Consider the following 26500-nt stretch of genomic DNA (forward strand, 5'->3'; position numbering starts at 1 on the left):
CAATATGTGATTAAAACATGAAATATAGTTTTTTGGCAGCCAGCTGTGACGTTGATTTCTGAAGTTGTGCCCTATGCGACTTCAAACGAAGTAAAGGTAAAATTCATTCCGCAAAACAGAAAACACTTTGATTCAAAGTTTTAATTGTGGGGGAGACTGACTTAAAGGGGATAACTCAGAGGAAATAACCTCAGTGTATCCTACATGCAAAATACATGGTTTGCTTAGTGTTACCACCTATTAACGGATGCAATTTGAGAATCATGGTAACTCATCAGCGCCACCTAATGGCGAGAAGTAACTGTGAAATAAATGTGTAAATTAGGTCTTATTTAATGTTGGAAGTCGGTGAAAAAAGTCCTATTGACGGAAGATTCTGCTAAGGAATTGGCAAGCTATTAAGCCTGCAACCTGTCTTCTAACTCTTCTTCTCTAGATGATTTTAACTCTTTGGTGATGTGCATGGGTGCCTCAAATATACAACGGAAACAATTCATGCTCCAGTGAATGTAAAATATTTGGCATCTTCAAGATCCACAGTATATGTATTAAATGTTCAACTCACATGCAACCATTTTATTGCTTCAGTGTACCTAATACAGTAGAACAAAGAAGCAAATTTGCAATTAGTCTTAATTTAAAATCTCTGAACATTTTGTGTCATCTGTTATAGGTGTCTCCATGGTAACAGACTACAAACAAAGCCTGTGTAGTCTTATCCTACAGTCAGCTTTAATATACCTAGAGGCCTAAAATAAAATAAAAAAAACAAACAAAAACAGCAGTACATGATGCATACCCCCCAACTGTCCCGGATCCGGCGGGAGAGTCCCGGATTTCAATGGCTGTCCCGCGGTTCCCGCTTCACCATGCAGCTCAGCTGCCGGTAATCCCCAGCAGCAGCACAATGCCCACTGCAGGTATGTGTAGGAGGAGTGGTGGAATCTACCTGTGCTCCTCCTCATACACAGTCCTCCAAGTACAATGTGTGACAGTATCCTGTTGGGGAGCATCGGCAGTCGAACTGTGATCATCGGAGGAACCAGGTGAGTAATTACATTTTTTTTGTTTTTATTAACTTCCTCTAAAAGGGGCACATATCTGGGCATAACTACTGTGAGGGGGGAACATATCTGATCACAGAAAATAATGCACCCTAATAATAGATGCCGGCATAACATATGGACTAAGCCCTCACTCTATTGATAAAATCTAAGACACTTGGTCAATACATTTTGATCAAAACACATCTAAGCCCACCTACCAAGTGACAAGGTGGTCCCAGTTCAGCCGGGTCCTACACTAAACCTGCCTATGCAGTTATGCATTTATGTTCAGGAGTGCAGACCCCGCACATATAGTGTGTTGCTTCTAGTTACCTCCATGTGCAACAGCAACTGGTGGGAGGAGGAGCACACACACACCTATATGTACCACCTTAATCAAGGTCGCCTATTAGATAGGTGCGGCAAAAGTGCACATGAATACTACTTTGGCTGCCATAGATATGCAACACGCCAGACCTGCAGGGGATGACGAAGTGAGGTCACGGTTATGGGCAATCGAGGGTACTCACTATATTTGAAGAACCCTGGGCAGGCGCGTGGCAGTGAAGGAGAGGTAGACACGGTTCCTCTGGGGCACGCTCTGTAGATAGGGACCAGGCCTGATGGTAGTTGAGGTGCCCTGGATGTTACAGGTATTTTGTGTGCCTGGGGCAAGGTCCCTGTGGTATTCGTGACGCCAGTGCCTTTGGACGGTGGCACGCCGGTTGGTGGTTGGAATGATGGAGGTACACAAGTATACAGTGAACCAAACGTAACTTTACTGAACAATCCAACTTTGTACAGCAGGTGTAGTACAGTCTTTATATTACAGTTCCACAAGGAGGCTTATTCACAAAAATGGCAGGCAATAGTCATGCAAGATACGCAGAGGGTAAACTTCACAAGCACTCAGCAGCAGGTTGTACTTTTCCTCAGAATCAATGTACACTGTCCTTTCTAGAACTCCTGCTCTGGCTTTATCTCCCAAGGCCCGGATGCCTAAAGGGTGGCTTAAATCCTTGGTTACTATCTTCCTCAGGTATTAGATTCTTGCTGCACTTTCTAGTGTGATCTGCCCATCAGGGTCACTTAGCTTACCCTGGATCGCCTTCCCTTGTAAGGTGGATTACTGTGGGTTTTCTCCCAGGAGGTTGGATCCTGCAACTGGGGTATCTTCAGAGCTAACTAAGGCTCTCTTGTTCTCAGGCAGGCTGGAGCTTCTCAACAGCCTCCTGGACATCACTAGCAGCCAGGGCTATCCAGCTGCATGTCAGGAGCAGGCTTTTTAACCTCTGTCTTCTCAGACTCCTGACTCTGCACTAACTCTCCCTGTCTGGGCCTGGACATTTATACTAGGGGCTCCCTATCTCCCTCTAGTGTCTGGGATGTCTAACTACACCCAACTAGGCCTGCTGTTGCATCATACAGGGGAACATTGCATATAACAACACATAAGAACATACATTAAATGCAGAATTAAACATGACATTTCTGTTCCTTGTGAGTAGGAGTAACGCGCACACCAATTGACCCTTGTGTAGTGCCCACCCCTACCTAGTGGGACACTACAGATAGTGATGAGCAAATTTTAGCAAATTTTTATCCGGCTGTTTCACCGAATTTTACATTGCTTTGTAATGAAGTAAGCACATTTATTTGTAAGTAGCGGGCGCAATGAGGGAGAACAGTAATTGTACCGCCCTCTGTCATTGATCCCCTCAGATGCCTTATTCATCACTGATCGCGGCATCTGAAAATAATAGTGAGGGCTTTCAGGGGGTTAACCCATTGGAAAAAAAATAAGACTCACCATTTGAACACGAAGAAGGGCTACCGCGGCCATCTTGATTGAAGATCCTGCTTGAAATCTTGTGCAATGCGTAATGATGTCATACGTCATGCGCATGAGATATCGCGTAGGATCTTCAATCAAGATGGCTGCGGCAGCCTCTTGGCGCTCAAGTGGATGAGGTGAATATGAATTTTTCTTTTTTACCGCCGTTTCAGGGAAAATTGATTTGTTACCACAAAGCACAAGGAAGTTCGGCTTCGCGGCAAAAGGAATTTTCCCTGAAATTCGGAACGAAGTTCACTTCGGATACTTCGATTCGCTCAACCATATGTGATGTAGATAAGAGATCAGGTGGGATGGAGGTCTGATAAGCAATACTCAAAGTCAGTGGCATTGTTCAGACACCCCCGCCATTCAGCGCTTCTCCCACTGAAGTGAATGCTGCAGTAACCAGCTCCCTCCATTACACAATAGGTGGAGCTGTGTAATTCCAGCTCCGACTTCCAGTTGAGCTATTTCAGAACAGCTGATCGGCACGGGTGCGGGGTCTCGGACCCCCAACATTCAGATAGTGATGGTCTATCCCGAGGCATACCACTTTAAGATTGCTAAATGGTCTTTGAATTGCATGTCTTGTTTATGCGTTACTTTTACTCTATATATTAGTCACTGTCTGTTCTGGCCTTGAAAGCTTGTTTTTATTGTGTGCATATTTGAGGACTTTGTAATCTGTATCACAAAAATGTCTATCTCTATAGAACGTTGTCAAGGAAACAATGTAAGCATTGGCGGAAGCGTCCCATGGGCGGCACGGTGGCTCAGTGGTTAGCACTGGTGCCCTTGGATCCTAGGTTCGAATCCGACCAAGGACAACATCTGCATGGAGTTTGTATGTTCTCCCTGTGTTTGCGTAGGTTTCCTCCCACACTCCAAAGACATACCGATAGGGACCTTAGATTCTGAGCCCCATTGGGGACAGTTGGATGCTAATGTCTGTAAAGCGCTGCGGAATATTCTCTATGCTATATAAGTGCATACAATAAATAAATATACTCTGTCAGATGTGAACACCGGTGTGGATAGGAAAGTGGGTCCACAAAATCATAGGCAGATTTATCAAAATTGTGTAACTGTAAATCTGTCCTTGTTGCCCATTACACTACTGCTAAAGACAAGTTTGAATAAACGTTGCACACAGGACTTCCCCGACAAACAGGATAACACCTCATCTTCTCCATTCGGACCAGACCACCATGATGAAGTATTTCAGCTGCGTTTCGTCTCTGCAGAGTTTGTCACATAGACGTCTTCGGTTCCTCATTTTTCCACCATCTTCCCCCTCCTGATGCCCCAACAGTTCGGCCCTGCTGTAACCCCCAATACTATGCAGTATGTGCTTCCCAATGCCCTCAAATACTATATTGCAGAAGTTATAGTGCCATACAGATAGTCCCCCATAGTAATAGTGTTCCCAGTATTTAGCATCCCTGTCCCTGTAGTGTCCCTAGTACTGGCACTCACCTGATTCCACCCTCATGCTGCCATTTGCGTTGCAGGCCTCTTCTCAGCTGTGGCCTGAGTTGCGGCGGCGCAATGATGTCAACACAGGCGGACATGATGTTGTTATTGCGCTGGCGCAGGACATTGTGATGATCGCATGGCGACCCCCTGTGCCGTTCTACTGCCTATGAGAGTGAACGGTGGGGACGGTATCCATAGACTCCCATGTCCCTCTGTGAACTGCCACCACCTCAGGGGCAGGTCAGCTGCTGCCTGAGGCGAAATACTCATCTCGCCTCCTGGTAGATACGGCCCTGATAGCAAACAATCACAGCGCTGCTTTCCGTTCTCCAGAGCAGCCTAAATGAAAGCTGAGTTCTGATTGGTTGCTATGGAAACATTTACAGTTTTCATAAATTTGCTCAAATATCTGTGACAACAGTAGCCTCAGGATTTAGGCCTGCTGATGTTTCACATGTTTAAAGGGATTATGGTTTGATGACAGCCTATTAGGACACATGGACGTCATAGAGGGGAATTCCGCTCTGTCGAACTTGATCTGTCCAAACAAAACATGGAGGGTCATTCATCTGAAGGGCCACCGTGTAATACTTCTGGCAGGGGCATAGCTATGGGGGAAGCGGCTGCTTTGAGGACCGAACTCAGAAGGGGCCAACCCAGGAGGACTATTTTATAGTCAGAGCAACAGTATTATACAATGACATTATATACAGAGACAGTATATGACTGTCTGATATCGCTCTTTTATTCCTGCTTAGATAGTTTCAAATTGGACTACGCATTGACCATGACATTTATTTTATGAAATTATATGTTGTTCTCTAATTTTGTTGTAAGGGGTGGACCTGCACCTGTTCTGTGTTTAGAGCCGCACCTGGTTTTGGCTCACAATTAGTGTTGAGCGAATTGAACTCCACAAAGTGGACTTTGTTCCAAAATTCATGGAAAATTCAATTTGCCGCAAAGCCGAATTTCCTCATGCTTCGTGGTAGCGACTCGATTTTCCCTGAATGGCAGTAAAAAATGGATAAAATCATACTTACCTCATCCTGTTGAGCGCGAAGAGCCGTCCGCCGCCATCTTGAAGATCTCGTACGAAATTCCGTGCGCAGTGGCCTATGACATCACCAAGTAGGCAGACATGATGACATCATCGCGGGCCACAAGAGATTTTTGCACTACATCTTCAATCTAGATGGTGGCAGCCGGCTCTTTGCGATCAAATGGATGAGGGTAAGGGCCTCATGCACACGACCATTGTTGTGTTCCGTTCCGCAAAATGGGGTTCCGTTGTTCCGTGATCCGTTTCCGTGTGTCTTCCTTTATTTTTGGAGGATCACCAGACATAAAGGAAAGTAAAAAAAAATCTAAGACAGGTTTGCCATGCAAATGATAGGAAAAAAACGGACGCGCGGGTGACAATCTTGTGTGCCTCCGTGTTTTTTAGCGGTCCCATTGACTTGAATGGGTCCGCAAACCGTTTTCCGCGAAAATAATAGGACAGGTTATATTTTTTTTACGGACTGGAACCACGGAAAACGGACACGGATGACAAATGGTGCATTAGCCGAGTTTTCAACGGACCTATTGAAAGTCAATGGGTCCGCAGAAAATCACGAAAAATGGAACAACGGACACGGAATAAAACAACGGTCGTGTGCATGAGGCTTAAGTATGATTTTATTAATTTAATTTCATTTTACACTGTATTATTGCTATCAGATGCCGCCATGAGCTATGAACGCGGCATCTGAGGGATACAATGACCCTATCATTGCACTCACTACTTACAAAGAAATGCGTTTCGTGATTAAGTAATTCATCACAATGAGATATTTTTTTGTAAAATTCGGCAAAGCAGCCAAATCTAATTTTTGAATACTTCTCTCATCACTACTCACAATCACTGATGGAAATCACTGACCAATACGGACGGCATTAGGCTGCATGCACACGACCGTATGTATTTTGCGGTCCACAAAATACGGATACAGGCCATGTGCATTCTGCAATTTCTGTGGGCCCCATTGTAATAATGCCGATTCTTTTCCAAGAATAGGGCACATTCAGTTTTTTTTTGCACGACACAAATGCAGACAGCTTACGATGAGTTGTCCGCATTGTTTTGTGGTCCCTTCGAAATGAATGGGTCTACTCTGAACGCAAAAAATGCATTTTGAATGTGAAAACAAATACGGCCGTGTGCATGAGGCCTAATGCCATGTATATATCTGCATTGGAAGCTCCGGGGCCTTCACCACAGATTTTGTCAAAAATAGCGGAGAGAAAAGTCCTGCATGCACGCTGTTTTCTCTGCTAAAAAGCTTTCTCTTGAATGAAAACTAAACTGATCCCATCATAGTCAATGTAATCTCTGTTTGACTCCGTTCATGTCAGTTATGTGCCGAATCTGGCACCTCTGTATTTTTGTTGATCTGCTCCTATAAAGAATCAGAACAATGGAGATAACGCTGATGTCCTAGAGGCCTTATTGGGGGCTAGGAGCAGCTCAACTTTTGCTCTGACTTATCCTTTACAATGTCTTCTTTCCCTATAGCTATTGACAGTGAACCCAGAACATCGCTGCTCCTGCCTCCTGGATATTCAGACGTCAGCCTATCTATCAGATATTGTCTGGGAAGACGTGCTGGAGAAGAAAGTGGAGCCAGGTTTTGTTCCAAATGCAAGTAATTTTTTGATGCATGTACTATTGGCCTAAAGCTTCCTCTGAGTCACATTGACATCTTTACTCACCCCCATAAGACTAAAGTCAAGGCGGAAATAAATATCACATTTATGTATCGGGGCCCCTTTCAGTACTTTACTTGTTGTAGATTTCTCCTTATAGACAACCCTCTTCTTGGGGAGCTGCCAAGATGGAATCTGGCTCCTATGAACCATAGCAAAAAAGCTGATTTTGCCAGAGAAAGTTTAGAGGTTTTTCGCTTTGTAAGACACATCTGGTCATAAGACGTACCTAGGTATTAGAGGAGACATACCTAGGTATTTTTCATTAGACCTCAGATTAGACTCCCAATCAGATCCTCATTTTTCACCAGACCCTCAATCTTCAACAGACCTCAGATCAGACCCCCAATCTTCATGAGGTTCCCAATCTTCATCAGACCTAAGATTAGACCCCCAATCAGACCCTTAATCTTCTACAGACCCCCAATCTTTATCAGACCTCAGATTAGATCCCCCAATCAGACCTCCAGTTTGTATCAGACCACAGATTAAACCTCCCATTAATCAGACCCCCAATATGTATCAGACCACAGATCAGACACTCAATCTGTATCAGACTTTAGATCAGAACCTCCAATCTTCATCAGACCCCCAGTGTTCATCAGACCTCAGATCAGAGCCCCAATCTTCATCAGACACCCGATCTTCATCAGACCTCAGATTAGACCCCCTAATCAGACCCTCAATCTTCAAAAGACCTCCAATCTTTATCAGACCTCAGACCAGACCCCCCCCCCCAATCAGGCCCCCAATCTGTATCAGACCACAGATCAAACCCCCCCAATCAGACCCACAATCTTCATTAGACCGCAGATCAAACAATGGAATAAATAAATTAACTTACCTCTCTTACCAAAACCAAGAGTGGAGGCTTCATAGACATAAAGTATAATGGGAAGATCTGCTCCTGTTCTGTGTTTAGAGCTGGATGGAGATTACTGACCGAAACACTGACGTGTGAATGAGGCATTAGGCCGCATGCACACGGCCGTATGTATTTTGCGGTCCACAAAAATGTTCATATTCCAAGATATTGCAGGAATAATGTTGGAATAGCGCCACCTGCTGTTTTTATTTCACAGCCTTTCTGTGCCCACCTCAGCAATTACGGTAACACTCTCACACCCTGCAGCTTCGGGAGCATCCGGCTCATCACGCCAGGGATCCATCCACATACCCAGAACAGCAATGCTGAGTGCGTGTGTCTACCTCGGCAGGTTTAACGTGGTGGACACAGAAAGACTGTATGCATAAAATCTGCAGCATATTACAGTCCAGAACATAAAGTGCAGGGTTCCAGCACCAGTCCAGCATAAAACTTCCTTTAGTAAAAGGTTTGTCCGGGTTTAGAACTGAACCCAGACATATCCCCTTCTTCCCCCACACAGACCCTCTGACATGAGCATCGGAGAATTTCATGCTCCGATGAGCTCCCTTGCCCTGTGCTGTATCTTGCAGGGTAAGGGCTATATTGTTTATATTTTTACACTGCTAGGCGGAGGCTTTTACCTAGCAGTGTTCCTGGTGACATCACCGGCACTGATGGGTGGGCTTTAGCACTGCCTTAGCTGTTTTACAGACTAGGGCAGTGCTAAAGCCCGCCCATTAGCACCGGGTGACATCACCCGGCTCACTGCTAGGGGCAAGCCTCTGCCTATCTTACCCATGGAGAGCCCAGTCACCGGATCTCTAGAAAGAGCCGTTGTCCTGCGCAATTCAACGCAGGGGAGAACATCAGAGCATGCAATTCTCCAATGCTCATGTCAGAGGGGCCGAGTGGGGGAATAAGGGGATAGGTCCAGGTTCAGCTCTGAACCCGGACAACCCCTTTAAATCACGGAAGATGAAAAAATAAAATCATAGGCAAGACTTAAGCGTTTTGAGTGGACACCCCACTCTTAATTATGGCATAGAATATTCAGCCAGCGTACCCCACTTTTATATGGCCAGCATGTCAAAGCCTACCGAACAAGAGAGGGACTTGGCTTAAAAAATATTTATTATTAATAAAGATCTATTTTGTAATTGAGACCTTTTGGAGAACGTGTGTTGAATGTTAGGATCCAATATGCGTCTCTTTTCAAGAGGATCCTGTTCCAGCCTCCTCCATGTCTGGGTTTGTGTATCCTTTCCAAAGCTTTTACCTTCAGAGTGTCACTATTGCCTTTGTGACAGTTAATAAAATGTAGCAAAGCCCCTGTTTGTCTATTGATTTCCGGATTGGATTTGCCATAAAGGTGCCCCCCATTCTTTTTCGTAGTTGTCGTGTGGTACATCCAATATGCTGCAGCTATTGGATGTACCGCGCGACAACTTACTTATTCTCATTAATAACATAAATAGTTCTGATACAGTTTGCAATTATTTATTTTGTTGTTGTTGTATAATTGTATCATGTAAACCAAAGTTAGGGTACTTTCACACTTGCGGCAGAGGATTCCGGCAATCCGGACGCAAACTGATGGCATTTGTCAGACGGATCCGGATGCGGATCCATCTGGCAAATGCATTGAAATACCGGATCCGTCTCTCCGGTGTCATCCGTAAAAACGGATCCGGTATTAATTTTTTTGCCATTTTTAAAAGGTCTGCGCAAAGCCGGATCCATTTTGCCGGAACACATAATGCCAGATCCGGCACTAATACACTTCAATGTAAATTAATGCCGGATCCAGGCATTCCGGCAAGTAATCAGTATTTTTGGCCGGAGAGAAAACTGCAGCATACTGCGGTATTTTCTCCGCCCAAAAAACATAAGAGGGACTGAACTGATGCATCCTGAATGGAATGATCTCCATTCAAAATGCATTAGGATAAAACTGATACGTTTTTTTCCGGTATTGAGCTAAAACGCTAGTGTGAAAGTACCCTTAGTTATTCACAAATTCCCAGACAAAGGATTTTTAAAGTGGATACCACTTTACAACTTGAAACTGAACTCGACTTTAAAAATCAACTACTAAAGTTATATAACTAAGTCTCACACGACTTCGCAAATAACTGACTTTGGTGCATCACAGCCCGTACATTTTAATGCTGTACGGGAGATGGATCTTCATACAGCATCCAAAGCTAGCTTCGCTCATCACTATTGGCAGGCTTTGACATACTGGTCATATAAAAGTGGGGCATGTTGGCTGAATATTTTTCGCCATGATTAAGAGTGGGGTGTCCACTCAAAACGCGTAGGTTTTGCCTATGATTTTACTTTTTTAATCTTTCATAATTTAATAAAGGAAGTTTTATGCTGGACTGGTGCTGGAACCCTGCCCTTTATTTTCTGGACCTTAGCAGGTGGCTGGCCCTTGCTCTGTGCACCTGGAGATACAGTCATGTGAAAAAATTAGGACACCCTTTGAAAGCATGTGGTTTTTTGTAACATTTTTAATAAAAGGTTATTTCATCTCCGTTTCAACAATACAGAGAGATTAAAGTAATCCAACTAAACAAAGAAAACTGAAGAAAAGTATTTTCAAGATCTTCTGTAAATGTCATTCTACAAAAATGCCTATTCTAACTGAGGAAAAAGATAGGACACCCTCACATGTATTCCCTCTTAAATTGGCTCAGATCTCACACAGGTATATCACACCAGGTGCACATAATTAGTAGATCGTTACTCTGCATGTTGAATGAGGCTTGCCCTATTTAAACCTCAGACATTTAGTTTGGTGTGCTCCTGACTGTTGAAGTGAGAGTGAGCACCATGGTGAGAGCAAAAGAGCTGTCAGAGGACTTCAGAAAAAAGATTGTAGCAGCCTATGAGTCTGGGAAGGGATTTAAAAAGATCTCAAAAGATTTTGAAATCAGCCATTCCACTGTCCGGAAGATAGTCTACAAGTGGAGGGCTTTCAAAACAACTGCCAACATGCCCAGGACTGGTCGCCCCAGCAAGTTCACCCCAAGAGCAGACCGCAAGATGCTAAAAGAGGTCTCCAAAAACCCTAAAGTGTCATCTCGAGAACTACAGCAGGCTCTGGCTACTGTTGATGTAGAAGTACATGCCTCTACAATCAGAAAGAGACTGTACAAGTTTAACTTGCATGGGAGGTGTGCAAGGAGGAAACCTTTGCTTTCCAAGAGAAACATCGAGGCCAGACTGAAATTTGCCAGAGATAAAGTTGACAAAGACCAGGACTTCTGGAATAATGTTCTTTGGACAGATGAGTCCAAAATTGAATTATTTGGACACAACAGCAGAGGACATGTTTGGCGTAAACCAAACACAGCATTCCAAGAAAAGAACCTCATACCAACTGTGAAGCATGGAGGTGGAAGTGTCATGGTTTGGGGCTGCTTTGCTGCAGCAGGACCTGGTCAGCTCACCATCATAGAATCCACGATGAATTCTACTGTGTATCAGAAGGTGCTTGAAGAACATGTGAGACCATCAGTTAGAAAATTAAAGCTGAAGCGGAACTGGACCATGCAACATGACAATGACCCAAAACATACTAGTAAATCAACCAAAGATTGGCTGAAAAAGAAGAAATGGAGAGTCCTGGAATGGCCAAGTCAAAGTCCAGATTTGAATCCCATTGAGATGCTGTGGGGTGACTTGAAAAGGGCTGTACGTGCAAGAAACCCCTCAAACATCTCACAGCTGAAAAAGTTCTGCATTGAGGAGTGGGGTAAAATTTCTTCAGACCGATGTCGAAGACTGGTAGATGGCTACAAGAACCGTATCACTGCAGTTATTTCAGCCAAAGGAGGTAACACTCGCTATTAGGGGCAAGGGTGTCCTATCTTTTTCCTCAGTTAGAATAGGCATTTTTGTAGAATGACATTTACAGAAGATCTTGAAAAGACTTTTCTTCAGTTTTCTTTGTTTAGTCGGATTACTTTAATCTCTCTGTATTGTTGAAACGGAGATGAAATAACCTTTTATTAAAAATGTTACAAAAAACCACATGCTTTCAAAGGGTGTCCTAATTTTTTCACATGACTGTATGGAGAGGGTGATTACAAGGCTGGGGGAGCTGTCCTTTAGGCCTCTTTTACACAAACATTTTTTTTTCCATTCCATTTTTTGTGTTCCGTATACGGACCGTTTACGGAACCATTCATTTCAATGGATCCGCAAAAAAAACTGAAGGTACTCCGTATGCCTTCCATTTCCGTATTTCCGTTCCATTCAAAGATAGAACATGTCCTATTATTGTCCGCATAACGGACAAGGATAGTACTGTTCTATCAGGGGCCAGCTGTTCCGTTCCACAAAAAACGGAATGCACACGGACGTCATCCGTATTTTTTGTGGATCTGTTTTTTGTGGACCGCAAAATACAGAGAAAACCATACGGTCGTGTGCAAGAGGCCTTAAGAATATTACAGTACCAGCAAAGTGGATGAGAGTTTATTATCTGTCATCCTCATGCTGCAGGAAAAAAGATCTCCAGTGCAAATTAACCCACAAATCCCCACAGCGAATTTCACCATTTACAGTGCCTAGGGTCATATCTGCAGCAAATCTACATATAATTCACGCAGACTTTGTTGTGCATTTGTTGCAGTGGACCTTCTGTTACTTAAGATCCGTCTTGTCTTGTGCAGCCATAGCCTCATGTATAAAGCTTGTCCTTCCAATCTTCAGACTCCATTTATTAGTATTTTTTTCTCTACAGAAAGGCCGGTTACATTGTGATCCTACATTTGAGCTTGAAGAGATGATCTTAGAATCAAGACCACTTCATAAAAAGAAGAAGCGGCTGGCCAAAAACAAGTCCAGGGATAACAGTAAAGACAGCTCCCAGTCAGTAAGTACTTTTCAAACCCCATTCATTATGGGCATACCCTTTAGGTTGGCGTCACAGTGTTTTCTGTGCCCTTTTAATTGTCTTTTCTCTCTATTAAAATAAAGGAGCCAGATGTTACCTTAGGGCCACTTTCACACAACAGTAGTTTGATCAGAATTGTAGCAAAACTAGGAAAATAGCTAAGCCAGCCTCACATCTGCAACTGCGACACGCGGCAACGGCCAGGGGTCCCTTAAAGCACATATTTTTCGTGATGCCAGTTGCAGTGATGTAGTAGATGGTACCCAGGTGTAGGAATGCCAGAGTGGTGTAGGGTGGCCTAAATGTCCCTTAATGTTGGTGCACGTGTCACGGTGCTCCTACATGGATATGCTGGAACCCACGCGTTGTCTTCCAAAGCAAAAAAAGAAATAAATTGAGTCCATACCTTGTGATGAAGTTCAATAAGAGCTTTACTTGAATAAACATTTCTCCAACAGTTTCAGGCTTTGTCTTGGTTCCCAGCAGGCGTTAGCATTAACTGTGGCAGGCAAACAAACTCAACTGTGTTACATGCTCTCTGGCTCTGCTGTGCTGGCACGCTTACTGTATAAATTTGCTTCTTTCTTTATGCTGCAACTTCTCTCTGTAGTCTGTCTCTAGATTAATACCAGGGAATCTATACCTCCTGGCTTCAGAGCCTTCAGGCTTTGGCCTCTGTGTTTAGCCGAGCTGAAGGTGCTCTAGCTGTCTTAGGCAGGACTCGTCCAGCAGGGACATGGACCTGCTTCCTTCCCCAATCAGGGGGTACTCTCCACACTGACCTCTAACTAACTAAACTCCTCCTTAGAGGGAGAGAAGAGAATGGAAATAAGGTTCCATCCTCTGCAAATGTAGCTCTGCCATGCTTGCTGTCACCTTCTGGTGAACCAGGTACATTACATGAACATTAACAGTTACATAAGAATAGCAATACACAGTGTATAGGACCTGCAAAAAAAGCATAAGATGACACTGTGTTAGCCCATAGGAGACAGTAGCGGTGTGCGGAGTGGTAATGGCACTCTGGGTAGTTACACAACTAGCTCTTTCAGGACAAAAACTCTTTATCAGAGCAAAGCAGATAGAAACAGCTTTTCTATTTGCAAGGGCTTGGAGGAACATCTGGATGGGTACTATTTTTATTATGGACACCAGTTAATATACGTGCAACCAGCACTCTGTCCTGCCTTTATGCTGGATGTTGAATGAGGCATTGGTGTACATTTTGGCCAAAGCAAAATAAGCCACTCACCACGTCAAGGTCGCCTCTATGAGTGGTCCCTAACACTAGTTCCTACCTTTTATGGGCCATGACAGCCACACAAAGTCCAGGGAGCGCAGGAACAGCATGCACGCCATGCACACTCTGCTTTTAACCACGTCCGGTGCCATTACAGCTTTCATCGGATCCAGGGATGCAAGTACCAACATGCATGCTGAGCCCACTATATACTTCTCCTGGAGCCAAATGGCTACTGGTAGGTGCTATATAAGCAGACTCAGTTTTATACTGACTTTAAAACCAGCCTCCAGGGCAGTCTAACTGGTCAGGTGTGCATGACTGCTTGGAGATCGCCACGCCTCCAATATATACTACAAAGAAATAATATGGGGGATTCAGCCCGCACAACCCCTAGCAGGTGCAGATTGCTATGGCGAAATACAGATACAAACGCAAAAACACAAAATGCAATCGCACTCTGCAACCAGCACTCTGCCCTGCCTCTATGCTGGATGTTGAATAAGGCATCTGAGTCTGCTTATATAGCACCTACCAGTAGCCATTTTGGCTCCAGGAGAAGTATATAGTGGGCTCAGCATGCATGTTGGTACTTGCATCCCTGGATCCGATGAAAGCTGTAATGGCACCGGACGGGGTTAAAAGCAGAGTGTGCTTGGCGTGCATGCTGTACCTGCGCTCCCTGGACTTTGTGTGGCTGTCATGGCCCATAAAAGGTAGGAACTAGTGTTAGGGACCACTCATTAAGGCGACCTTGACGTGGTGAGTCGCTTATTACGCTTTGGCCAAAATGTACACCAATGCCTCATTCAACATCCAGCATAAAGGCAGGGCAGAGTGCTGGTTGCAGAGTGCGATTGCATTTGTGTTTTTGCGTTTGTATCTGTATTTCGCCATAGCAATCTGCACCTGCTAGGGGTTGTGCGGGCTGAATCCCCCACAGTTAATATACGTGTTGACTGTTGTAGGCTAGATAACGCTCCTCTTGTTTTCTGGGAAAAATATCTCCTGGCATCAGATATGCTTATGAAAGCTAATTGGAATATCTTTTCCAGAAACCCAGAGGGGCATTGCCTGGCCTACATATCTCCACACAAATACTACGCATATTAGTCACTTTACATAATGAGAAAGAGTACCCCCCCTAGACAACACATATATTGTTGGGAAACACAGAGTAGCCTTCTCGGCTTCCTCTCTCTCCATTGATTTGCTCATCCTTTATGTATAGTTTTTATACTCTAGAAAGAAGCATATGGGCTTGATAAATTCCACCCACAGAGTTTCAGCCATCCTTAGGTCTTAAGATTTAGTTTTTTTTTTTTTTTTAAATACAGCATGCACTGGGTATGGCATTTTTTCAGACTTTTTTTTACTTGTAGGTTTCTATAGAACCAACTGAATAAATGCTTGTCAAAATGTTTAAAAAAAAAAAAACAGCGCTGACAATTCTTGTAAAAATGGCATTAAAGGGGTTTTCCAGTATTAGAAAAACATGTTTGCTATTTTCCCAAAACAGCATCACCCTTGTCCACAGGTTGTGTGCAGTATTGCAGCTCTGCCAAATTGAGTGCGGTGGAGCGAAGCTGTAGTGTCAAATACGACCCATGGACAGGGATAGTGCTGTTTTTCTAATCCTGGGCAACCCCTTTAAAACACTTGAATTGCATGCCGTTTTTTTCTTAAAAGTGAATGTAAATAAAATGATTTCCCCTAGCCTTGAAAGCCCCTTTAAGGATGTATACAACAGCAATGAATCAACCCTGTTACACCATGTAAGCTTGGATGTTTATTAAGAAAATGTCTTGGCCAAGACATCGGTTGAGACCTGGACTGTGGGGGAAAGTGATTTTTCGATCATAGATAGAGCAATGAAGCTGTACAGTAGAGATGTTATAAGGCTGCTTATATCTACTTTAGTAAGACCACAGAACTATCCACCCCCTATTAGGGCTCATGCACACAAACGTATTTTCTTTCTGTATCCGTTACGTTTTTGTTTTTTTGTGGACCGTATGCGGAACCATTCACTTCAATGGGTCCGCAAAAAAACGGAAGTTACTCCTGGTGCATTCAGTTTCTGTATTTCCGTTCCCCCAAAAAATAGAACATGTCCTACGGACAAGGATAGTACTGTTCTATGAAGTGCCAGCTGTTGCGTTCTGCAAAATACGGAATGCACACGGATGTCATACGTATTTTTTGCGGATCTTTTTTTGCGGACCGCAAAATACATACGGTTGTGTGCATGAGCCCTAAATCTGATACAACCTCCCCCACCTCCTGAACATGAAGGGTGGGGGGCATCTAGGTCTTGTGGCTGTAAGGAAGAAAAATATATTTTTTTTTTTCACAAATCTGATAAAATATTTTTGTGCTTGTTTTCCTGTAATAATCATATGGTCGATTGCTTTAGCCACTTTTTAAATTCTCTATGACTTTCTTTTCACAGGATGATTTCCTGCAGGAGTGTCTAGATGCAATTCAACAAGATTTTGTCATTTTCAACCGTGAAAAGTAAGTATGATGGTAGCCATATTTGATACTATTTACATTTAAAAGGGTTTCTCCAGTCCCTGAATGAAAATTATTTTGGCAGCCCAGAGTATTTTAGTCTGTATACCTCTTTTTCATGTCAGCACTTTCCTTCCCTTGCTCTCAGCATCACTGCATCCTAGCAAGATGTTTACAGGCAGAACTTCCTGTTTTTATACGTTTCTGGCTAACCAGTCCGAGCAAGCCTTGCTCTTTTCACTGTGCTCGCTCCACCATACTGCTCCGTCTGCAGAATTCACACCCCCTACACCTCTCTCTCCATGTTAGTAAGGCAGAGCAAATCCTGTAAAAAATTGCAGAACAAAGCGTGCTGGATTTGGTTAGCAAAACCAGCAGGAAGCTGATAAAAAAACAGGAAGTTCTGCCTGTAAACATCTTGCCTGGATGCAGTGATGCTGAGAACAGGGGAAGGAAAGTGCCGCCTTGAAAAACAGTTATATGGGTAAAATAATAATTATGGGGCCAGAGAACCCCTTTTAAGGCTGTAGCTGATGGACAGCCAGGGGCCACATAGTGTGACTTTGCTACCATATGAAAGACCTAAGGATCTCTGTAGGTTGTAGAGCTCTTTAGGGAGGAGATCAACTACAAAGAGAGCAAAGACCCATCTCATTCTTGCATAATATAGATGGCCTTTTAATGGGTGCCATATCATGTAGCTTTACTGGAGGTGAAAAGCAACACTGCAGTGATATCTGTTGATTGCAACAATACCGCTAAGTCGCTCCCCACTTCACGAACAGCAAATTGTTGCATTTATTAGTGTTGGTTGAGCACCAAAGTGCTCAGGTGCTCGAGTAGAACACCTTGGGATGCTTGGGTGCTCTACCAAGCACCCAAGCACAATGGAGGTCAATGGGAGAACCCGAGCATTAAGCCAGGCACCCCCTGCTCAGAAGAGGGGAGGGTGTCTGGTTCATAGGAAAAGGTCAGAAATTGATGGAAACACCACCAAAATGGTTCGGGAATAGCATGGGGAGGAAGTCTGAATGCATCTTGGACTCCCAGGTCACTGCTGGGAACAATGTTGTCTGAGTAGTACGCGACTTTTACAGACTGACAATAATACGCACCAAACCGAAGATTAAATCGATTTTAGAGGAAAAATTGTTAGGGAACATTCTTTACTGTATATTTACTTGTATATAAAGTGCAAGTGCTGCCAAAAATTACAAGGAAGAGGCACTCCGATACAACCTGTATATCCCATAAAGGAGGGCCTCATTCACATTGTGGTACAATTGTTCAGGTAGTGGGACTCCTACACTCATAAAGCCTATGCACTAAGTGAAAGGGCTGCCAAAAATTACAAGGAGCCGGCACTCCAATACACCCTTTATTACACATATCATACACACCCTTGAAAAATTATGATTGATGGCCTGCTGGTGACCATCAAAAACATTAGGAGCAAGGACCTGCTGGTGACCTTCTAAAACATTAGGGGTGAGGATCTGCTGCTGAACTGACCCTCTAAAACATTAGGGCCGAGTGTCTGCTGCTGATCTGACCATCTAAAACATTAGGGGCAAGGGCCTGCTGCTGATCTGACCATCTAAAACATTAGGGCGAGGGCCTGCTGTGACCCTCAAATACATTAGGAGCAAGGGCCTGCTAGTGACCCTCTAAAACATTAACAAGGGCCTGCTGTTGACCCTCTAAAACATTATGGGCGAGGGCTTGCTGGTAACCCTCAAAAACATTATGGGCGAGGGCCTGCTGGTGACCCTCAAAAGCAATATGGGTGAGGGCCTGCTGGTGACCCTCTAAAACATTATGGGTGAGGGCCTGCTGCTGAGCTCACCCTCTAAAACATTAGGAGCGAGGGCAGCCTAATAAGCATGTTAATATCATGGAGGAGGAGGCAGACGACGAGAAAAGGGCGATTGAACCATATACCCTTTTTTGTGGTGGAAGGGTTGCATGGGAATATAGTGTATTCAATACACGATAAAAGCCACATTTAGAGTGCCTTTATGTTCAGCCGCTTTCCTCTAGTGGAGTAGAGAAGTCAGGGGCAATGCAGGCCTTGTTCATTTATATAAGGGTCAACCGGTCAGCATTTTCAGTTGACAGGCGGATGCGCTTATCAGTTATTATGCCCCCAGCAGCACTAAATACACGCTCTGACAAAACGCTGGCGGCGGGGCAGGCCAGCACCTTTAAGGCATAGAGCGCCAGTTCGTGCCACGTGTCCAGCTTGGACACCGAATAGTTGTAAGGCACAGAGGGATCACTGAGGACGCTGACACAGTCTGCTACGTACTCCTTCACCATCTTCCAAATTTTTTCCCTCCTTGTGACACTAGGCCGCGCATCAGGTTGAGGGTGCTGGTGGGGTGTCATAAAACTGTCCCAGGCCTTGGAGAGTGTTTCTCTCCAACGCCTGGGTCATCTCCCATCCTCAGTTGGCCAAGGACCTACATACTCTGCAGCCAGCGTTGTCAGCTGAAAATATTTGGAGCAATTTTTCCACAAGGACCTTCTGGTATTGCACCATTTTGCTCGTCCTCTCCACCACAGGAATGAGAGATGAGAAGTTCTCTTTGTAGCGGGGGTCGAGAAGGGTGAACAACCAGTAATCAGTGTTGGCCAAAATGTGTACAACGCGAGGGTCACAGGAAAGGCAGCCTAACATAAAGTCAGCCATGTGTGCCAGAGTCCCAACAGACAAGACTTCGCTGTCCTCATCAGGAGGATGACTCTCAATCTACTCATCCTCTTCTACCCATCCACGCTGAACAGATGGAATAAAACTTCTATGGGTACTACCCTCTGTAGCGGAGGCAACCGTCTCCTGCTCCTCATCCAACTTGAGCTGAGAAGACGAACTGAGGGTGGTCTGGCTATCACCCTGTGTACTGTCTTCCCCTATTTCCACCTCTTCCACATGCAAAGCGTCCGCCTTAATAGTGAGCAGCGAGCGTTTGAGTAGACACAGAAGTGGGATGGTTATGTTGATAATAGCGTTATCGCCGCTCACCATCTGTGTTGAAAGTTGCATAAAACCTCACAGAGGTCAGACATCAATGCCCACTCGTCACTTGTGAAGAGTGGAAGCTGACTGGAAAGGCAATGACCATGTTGCAGCTGGTATTCCACTACTGCCTTCTGCTGCTCACAAAGCCTGGCCAACATGTGGAGTTCCAGCGCATGCTCACGTCGCACAACAGTCGGTGAACTGGCAATTGCAAGCACTGCTTCAGCGTTGCCAGACCGGCGGAAGATGTCGATGACTTGTAGAAATGGGCACACACACGGCGCACCTTCACCAGTAGCTCAGGCAAATTGGGGTAGGTTTTGAGAAACTGCTGAACCACTAAGTTGAAAACGTGGGCTAGGCATAGTATGTGTGTTAGCTTGCCGAGCTCCAAAGCTTCCACCAAGTTACGGCCATTATCAGACACATGCCTGGTTGTAGGTTGAGTGGCGAGAGCCACAGCTCAGTCTGGTCCCTTATACCCTGCCACAGCTCTGAGGCAGTGTGCTGTTTGTCACCTAAGCAGATCAGTTTCAGCACGGCCTGTTGCCGCTTCCCCACTGCAGTGCTAGACTGCTTCCAGCTACTGACTGATGTCTGACTGGTGCTGCAAGATGAGAATTCAGAGGTGGAAGTGGAGGAGGAGGTGGACTAACGTAAGTGGTGGCGGAAACCCTGATAGAAGTAGGGCACGCAATCCTTGGTGTCGGTAGAACCTGTGACATCCCAGGGTACGACTCGCTCCTGGCCTCCACAACGTTCACCAAGTGTGCCGTCAAGGCAATGTGGCGTCCCTGGTCAAAAGCACTTGTCCATGTGTCAGTCGTTAAGTGGACCTTCCCAATAACTGCGTTGGTCAGGGCACGGGTGTTGTTACGAGACACATTCTGGTGTAAGGCTGGGACTACACACCGTGAAAAATATTAGTGGCTGGGGACTGCGTAACGCAGGACGGCTACCGCCATCAGGCTGCGGAAAGCCTTAGTGTCCACAAGCCTAAATGACAACATTTCCAGGGCCAGCAATTTGGAAAGGTGCGCATTTAGTGCTATGGCCTGTGGGTGGGTGGCTGGGTATTTGCGCTTTTGTTCAAAGGTCTGGGGTATAGACATATGTACACTGCGGTGGGACACAGAAGTGGATGTGGTAGCTGATGGTGCTTCCGAAGGTCCAGGTGCATGGCGGGAGGCATCTGGGCCTGCGTCTTGGACAGGGGATTGGCCAGCACATAACACAGGGGGAGAGGAGGCAGTGGTGTGACCCGCAGACACTGATTGTGGACCCAGGTGTTCGGCCCACCTATTAGGGTGTTTTGATGCCATGTGGCGAATCATGCTGGTGGTGGTAAGGTTGATAGTTTTCATGCCCCTGCTAATTTTGGTATGGCACAGGTTGCAAATGACAATTCTTTTATTGTCCGCACTTTCCTCAAAAAAGCGCCATACTGCGTAACACCTACCTCTTGGCCAGGGAGATTGCCGCAAGGGGGTGCTCCGGGGAACAGTTACGGGCCTGTTTGGTGTGGCCCGCCTTCTCCCTTTTGCCACCCCACTGCCTCTTCTAGTCTGTTGCGGTGCTGCTGATTCCTCCCCCTCTGTACTGCTGTCCTCGCTCGGCTTGCCCCCTTCCCAGGTTGGGTAAGTGACTTCATCGTCCACCACCTCCTCTTCCACTTCCTCACTCGTCAGCCTCCTGACCTGTTATTGACAACTGTTTCTCATCCTCATCATCAACCTCTTGAGACACTGATTTCCGTTCCCCACCGTCATCTTCTTGTGACTGTGGATGCTCAAGAGTTTGGGAATCAGGGCACAAGATCTCCTCATGTCCCTCTTCAAGCGGGCTTGTCGAGAGGCCCAAATCAAGGAATGGCGATGAAAAGAGTTCCTCGGAATATCCGAGTGTGGGATCACTTGTTTGCCAAGACTCTCCATGGTGGGAGGAAGGAGGATCAGTGTGGGGGATCTGTTGACCAGACTCTTGGCTGCTGAGACTGGACTTTGTGGAAGACATGTTGGTGCTTAACTGACTGGAAGCATTATCTGCTGCAATCCAACCGACCACCTGGTCGCACTGGTCTGACTTTGAGAGTGGTGTCCTGCGCCACCCTGCAAACTGGGACATGAAGCTAGATATCGTGGATGAGTGTGTTTCTTGTGCTCTGGCAGCAGGCACAGTTTCACCGTGCCCAGGGCCACGGCCTCTGCGTCACTGCGTGCACCATCAGCAGCATGGCCACTTGGTATATATATGCTTGCAAGTATGTCACACGTACAGTAGCGCAGGTTTTGCAAGTGTATGCGCAAATAAAGTACACAGAATGTCACAGATATTTTTAGGATGTGCAAACGTTATACTGGAGATGTAGCGCAGGTAATATCGCTACCATCAGCAGCAAAAAAAATGGACTAAATGTCACTGATATTTCGGATACTCAAACGTTATACAGGAGATGTAGCACATGTTATGTAACTGTCCGCAGCGGACACCGTCTATGGAAAAAGTACACTGTCACAACCAGACAGCTGAGAAGCTCTGACAGAGGCCTTTCAGAACCTCCTCCTTGAGTTTCTGTGTTGTGGTATTCAGTTCCTCCTCTCGTTAGCCTCTCTCAGCTGTCATGTGTTGGACTAATTGCTTCCCTTTAAATTCCTGCCCAGAATGCTTTTCTGGGCGGCTTATACTTCTTCCTGGAGTGTGTGTGCATGCTGACTTTGTTCTCTTGTTTGCTACAAAGCTAAGTGTTGTACCTTTATCTGTTATTTTCTGTTTGCTGGATCCCAGGTGACCCTGACTCCCTCCGTATCTTGTGTAGGGAGCCGGTGGTCGTGTCCCCTCACTATTGTAGGGTGCTCAGGGCTTTATAGTCAAGGTTCGTGGATATGCAGACCTCCACCATTAGGATCTTTGCATAGGCTGAGCAGCCAGGGAAAGTGCCAGGTCTTCTGCAGGGGTCTCCCTTGGTTCCTTAGCTTTTGGATCCAGCGAGTCATTTATACATGTTGCTTTGCCTTGTTTCCTGTACACCGTCCGTGACATACACTAGACGTCACAGATATTTTTAGGCTGCACACACGCTACGCAGGAGATGTAGCGCAGATAATGTTGCTGTCTGCAGCGGCCAAACAACTGCAAGCTATTTAGTGCAGGTTGCGCTAAAATATATATTGCTGCCATATACAACAATAGTCCTTAAAAGGAATTTTGGGTCTCTAACAAGTTTTTTCAATAAAATAGTAGTATTTAACTCCCTACACTATCTGTCCCTTCTTCAGCACAGCTCTCCCTGACTAAGACTGAACCGAACACGTGTCATTCAGTGCTGTATAGCACCCGATGACGCGTTCCGGCCAGCCAATCACTGTAATGCCAGCAGCCAACATGTCTACGGCATTACAGTAAATGGCAGTACTTACCTGCACGTTTATTGGCTGCGTAGCATCCAACAAACGTGCAGGGAGGATACTCGAGGAATCGCGCTTGAGCACACGCGGTGTTCGGTCGAACACCGAGATGTGCCGAGCACCGTAATGTGCTGAGCATCGCGATGCTCGAGTAAAATTAGTGTTCGGCAGACCATGCTCGCCCAACACTAGCATTTATTTAATTTGAATGACAGCTTTCTGCGCCACTAGGAGGAGCTAAGGAGCTTACCTCATACTGTTTATACATTGAACTCAATTGCAAAGCAGTATGCACTAAGCCTATGAGCTCCCCCTAGAGGATGGTGAGGAAATTAAAAATTATAAAAAATGAAATTAAATGTTAAAAGACATATTCCCTTCTAGGCAGAAGGAATATTTTCACATAGCTAATATAGGTTTTGAATAAGTTTGTTCTTTAGATAACGGCAATGATAATAGTTTTGCCTTAAAAATTACTGGCTCACAAGCTGTTTATTCTGAGAATATTTTGCAATAGTCTGAGGAATCCGTGTTATCTGTAGTGTGATCTTTCTGGTTCTGCTATAAGGCTTCTCATTTTCCAGCTTTAAGATGACAGCGCCTTTTTAGAAACAATCGTTCTGCATGTAGACGAGGAATATCCGGCGCTGCCTGCTACTTTCTCATTTATAATGGCCTGGTAATAGAATAATGGTTTCTGGTAATAAAATAATGCTTCCTGGTAATTTAATCATAGTTTCTGGTACTGGTAAGCAGGACATGTTAATAACATTATCAGTACAGCGGAGGCGTCCTGAAGTCATTAGGTTGCTATAATGTAAAAATGCTCACTTGCAATGCCAAACTATATAATACTGTACAGTAAATGTTTTTTTTACTGCTAACCTATCCTCTGGATAAGTCACCAGTATCTGATAGGTGGGGGTCCGACTCCCGGGACCCCTGCTGATCAGCTGTTTGTGAAGGCACCAGTACTCTTGTGAGCGCTGCAGCCTTCTCGCAGCTCACCAAGCACAGCGCCGTACATTGTATAGTGGCCGTGCTTGGTATCACGCTCAGCCCTATTCACTTGAATGGTGCCAAGCTGCTCCTAGGCCGCATGAAGAATGAACGTGTCGTCACTGGCCTAGGGAAAGCAGAGAGAAGGCCGCAGCTCTACTGAGAGCGCCAATGCCTTCTCAGCTGATCTTGGGGGGTCTCGGGTGTCAGACCCCCACCAATCAGATACTGGTGCCCTATCCTGAGAATAGGTCATCAGTAAAAAAAAATCTCAGAAAACCCCTTTATTAACATACATCTAACCATAATGTAAAGTACAATGTGATGTGAAGTGTATTTACTGTACTAACCCCTTCCCGATGTAGCCATTACTTCCTGCCTTCTAAAAACCATAACTTATGTATTTTTCCGTTCACATAGCCGTATCTGGGCTTGTTTTTGCGAGACAAGTTGCATTTTCTAATGGCAACATCTAATATGCCATACAGTGTATTGGGAAGGTGCAAACAGTATTAATTGGGTGGAATTGGAAGGAAACATAATTGCACCTTTATATTGTTTATGTTTCAATACGTAAAAAAAAAAAAAAACGGATAACATTTATTTGCATCGCTACATTCTGACCAATAACTTTTTTACATTTCTGTCTATGGAGCTCTGTAAGGGCTCTTTTGTTGTAGGGCGAGCTGTAGTTTTCATTGCATGTAGTTTAAATAAACTAATTCTGCTCTTGATTCGGCAATAATCAGCGTGCGCGCTCACTCCGGCGAGTTATATTCACAGCGCGAGCGTGATCACTGGCTTGCCTGTGAATATAACTCGCCGGCGGAGGAATCTCCAATCTTGCGAGAACTTGAGCTCCTTCTCCCTGGCGGTGTGCGGTCCGCTCTGATTGGATCGCGCTCACAGCCAGGGAGAAGGAGACGCCCACAGCAGAAGACTGTGTCTCCGCCCCACTGCGAGTATACTGCTCATTATAATACAGCGCGCCAAATCATTGGGGGGGCCACAGTGGACTAACGGGAGGGGGTTTGCTTTTAAAAAATATATAAACACCCATGGCATGAGTGGGGGCCGCCCTACAAGGTAATACCATAATTAGCCTATGTCGAAACTGATGAAGGGTCCTCTTTAAGCCAAAGGCCAAAATTGTAGAATCAGTGAACAAATTACCAGTTATCTAAAAAATGTACGAGGCATTGAGTGTTTTCTAGAATCCAGGATCTTCTCTTCTCTCTTATGTTCTTCTGCTCCCTGTCATCATTAAACCACTGAAAATTGTCCTTCTATTTTCAGGCCGAAGAAGACTCCAGAAATGGGAGCTCGGCTGGGCCAGGAGTCAACAGAGGAGGCAGAGGCACCACTTGAGGCGGAGGCAGAGAATGAAGCAGAAAATTCCACCCTCAGCATGTGCGTCTCTGTCTGTTCTTCTACGGGCAGCATCAACTAATTATCCGGCTCCTGGGAACATGATCCTGAAGCTTCAGAGGTCATGGATGTCATTCTCAGGTTGCATAAATGAAGACTTAATGAAACGGAAATCCACTGAGCAGTGAAACATTGCTGCGCAAAACTATCAAAATACAAGGTGCACTTAGCTATTCTAATCCGATTCCTCGATACGTCAGGCGTGATTTTTACAGGGATCTCATAGGAACACGAGAGGGTGGAGGTTCTCGGAAACTCAGATCCGGTTACATTATAACTGAAGAGGCCTTTTTGCTACATCAAGCAGTTAACGCCAGATGTTTGTGCTTTTTCTATCTTGTAAGAGAGAATGTGTCGGTGTAATATGACATCCAACCAAGAATTGCACCGGGCTAGGCCTGGCCAGGAATCACACGGAGGCAGTTATTAGCTGGTGCAACCGTTCAGGAAGGACTACACATGAGTCAGCAGGATCGCCTGATAAACATGGCTGCCAGTCACAGTTTTGCTCGGTAAAGCATGGCAAAAGAAATGACAGCCGCCATCCGGAGGTTTGCATCGAGCTATTTCTTTAAGGATAAATTTATACAAGCAGACGACGTACCCTCCACCCAAATCTAAGATCCCTTCTGGAGGCGATGATGTATAGACATTGTTTCATAAATTTCATCCATTCGTCCCTAACAACGTTTTTCTTTTTCTTGGCTTGTATATTCTGGGGGGAGACGTTATTGAACTAAATGACATTTTTAATTAAAATATTGAATAAAGCATCAGAAATTGTATTTCTGCTTCTCATGGTGTGAATTTTTATGGATTTTTAAAAATCATTTCATTGCTGTGTAGACAATGGATCTTTCTAAATTGGTTTAATTCAGTGGCCACTTACAACCAGTGCCGTGCACAAAAATATACAGAAAATGCCATATAGATGCCTGGGTTAGAATTATTTGGTAGAATGCTGCCATCTAGTGGCTCAACAGCTCATTGACTTGACTTTATGGCACAA

At 45.0% G+C, this 26500-nt stretch overlaps 1 protein-coding gene across 1 annotated transcript in view; it reads left to right on the forward strand.

Annotated features, from left to right (window-relative positions):
* Positions 1–26276, forward strand: part of STK32C (serine/threonine kinase 32C) — a 156493-nt gene extending 130217 nt beyond the window's left edge. The window contains exons 8-11 of the mRNA XM_044297902.1: positions 6917–7042; positions 12732–12863; positions 16577–16641; positions 25360–26276. Of these exons, the coding sequence (XP_044153837.1) occupies positions 6917–7042; positions 12732–12863; positions 16577–16641; positions 25360–25513 (477 nt within the window). The 3' untranslated portion in view covers positions 25514–26276. The remainder of the gene's footprint in view (positions 1–6916; positions 7043–12731; positions 12864–16576; positions 16642–25359) is intronic.
* The last annotated feature ends 224 nt before the right edge of the window (positions 26277–26500 follow it).

Source organism: Bufo gargarizans, chromosome 6, assembly GCF_014858855.1.
Source record: "Bufo gargarizans isolate SCDJY-AF-19 chromosome 6, ASM1485885v1, whole genome shotgun sequence".
In the NCBI taxonomy this organism is placed as follows: Eukaryota; Metazoa; Chordata; class Amphibia; order Anura; family Bufonidae; genus Bufo; species Bufo gargarizans.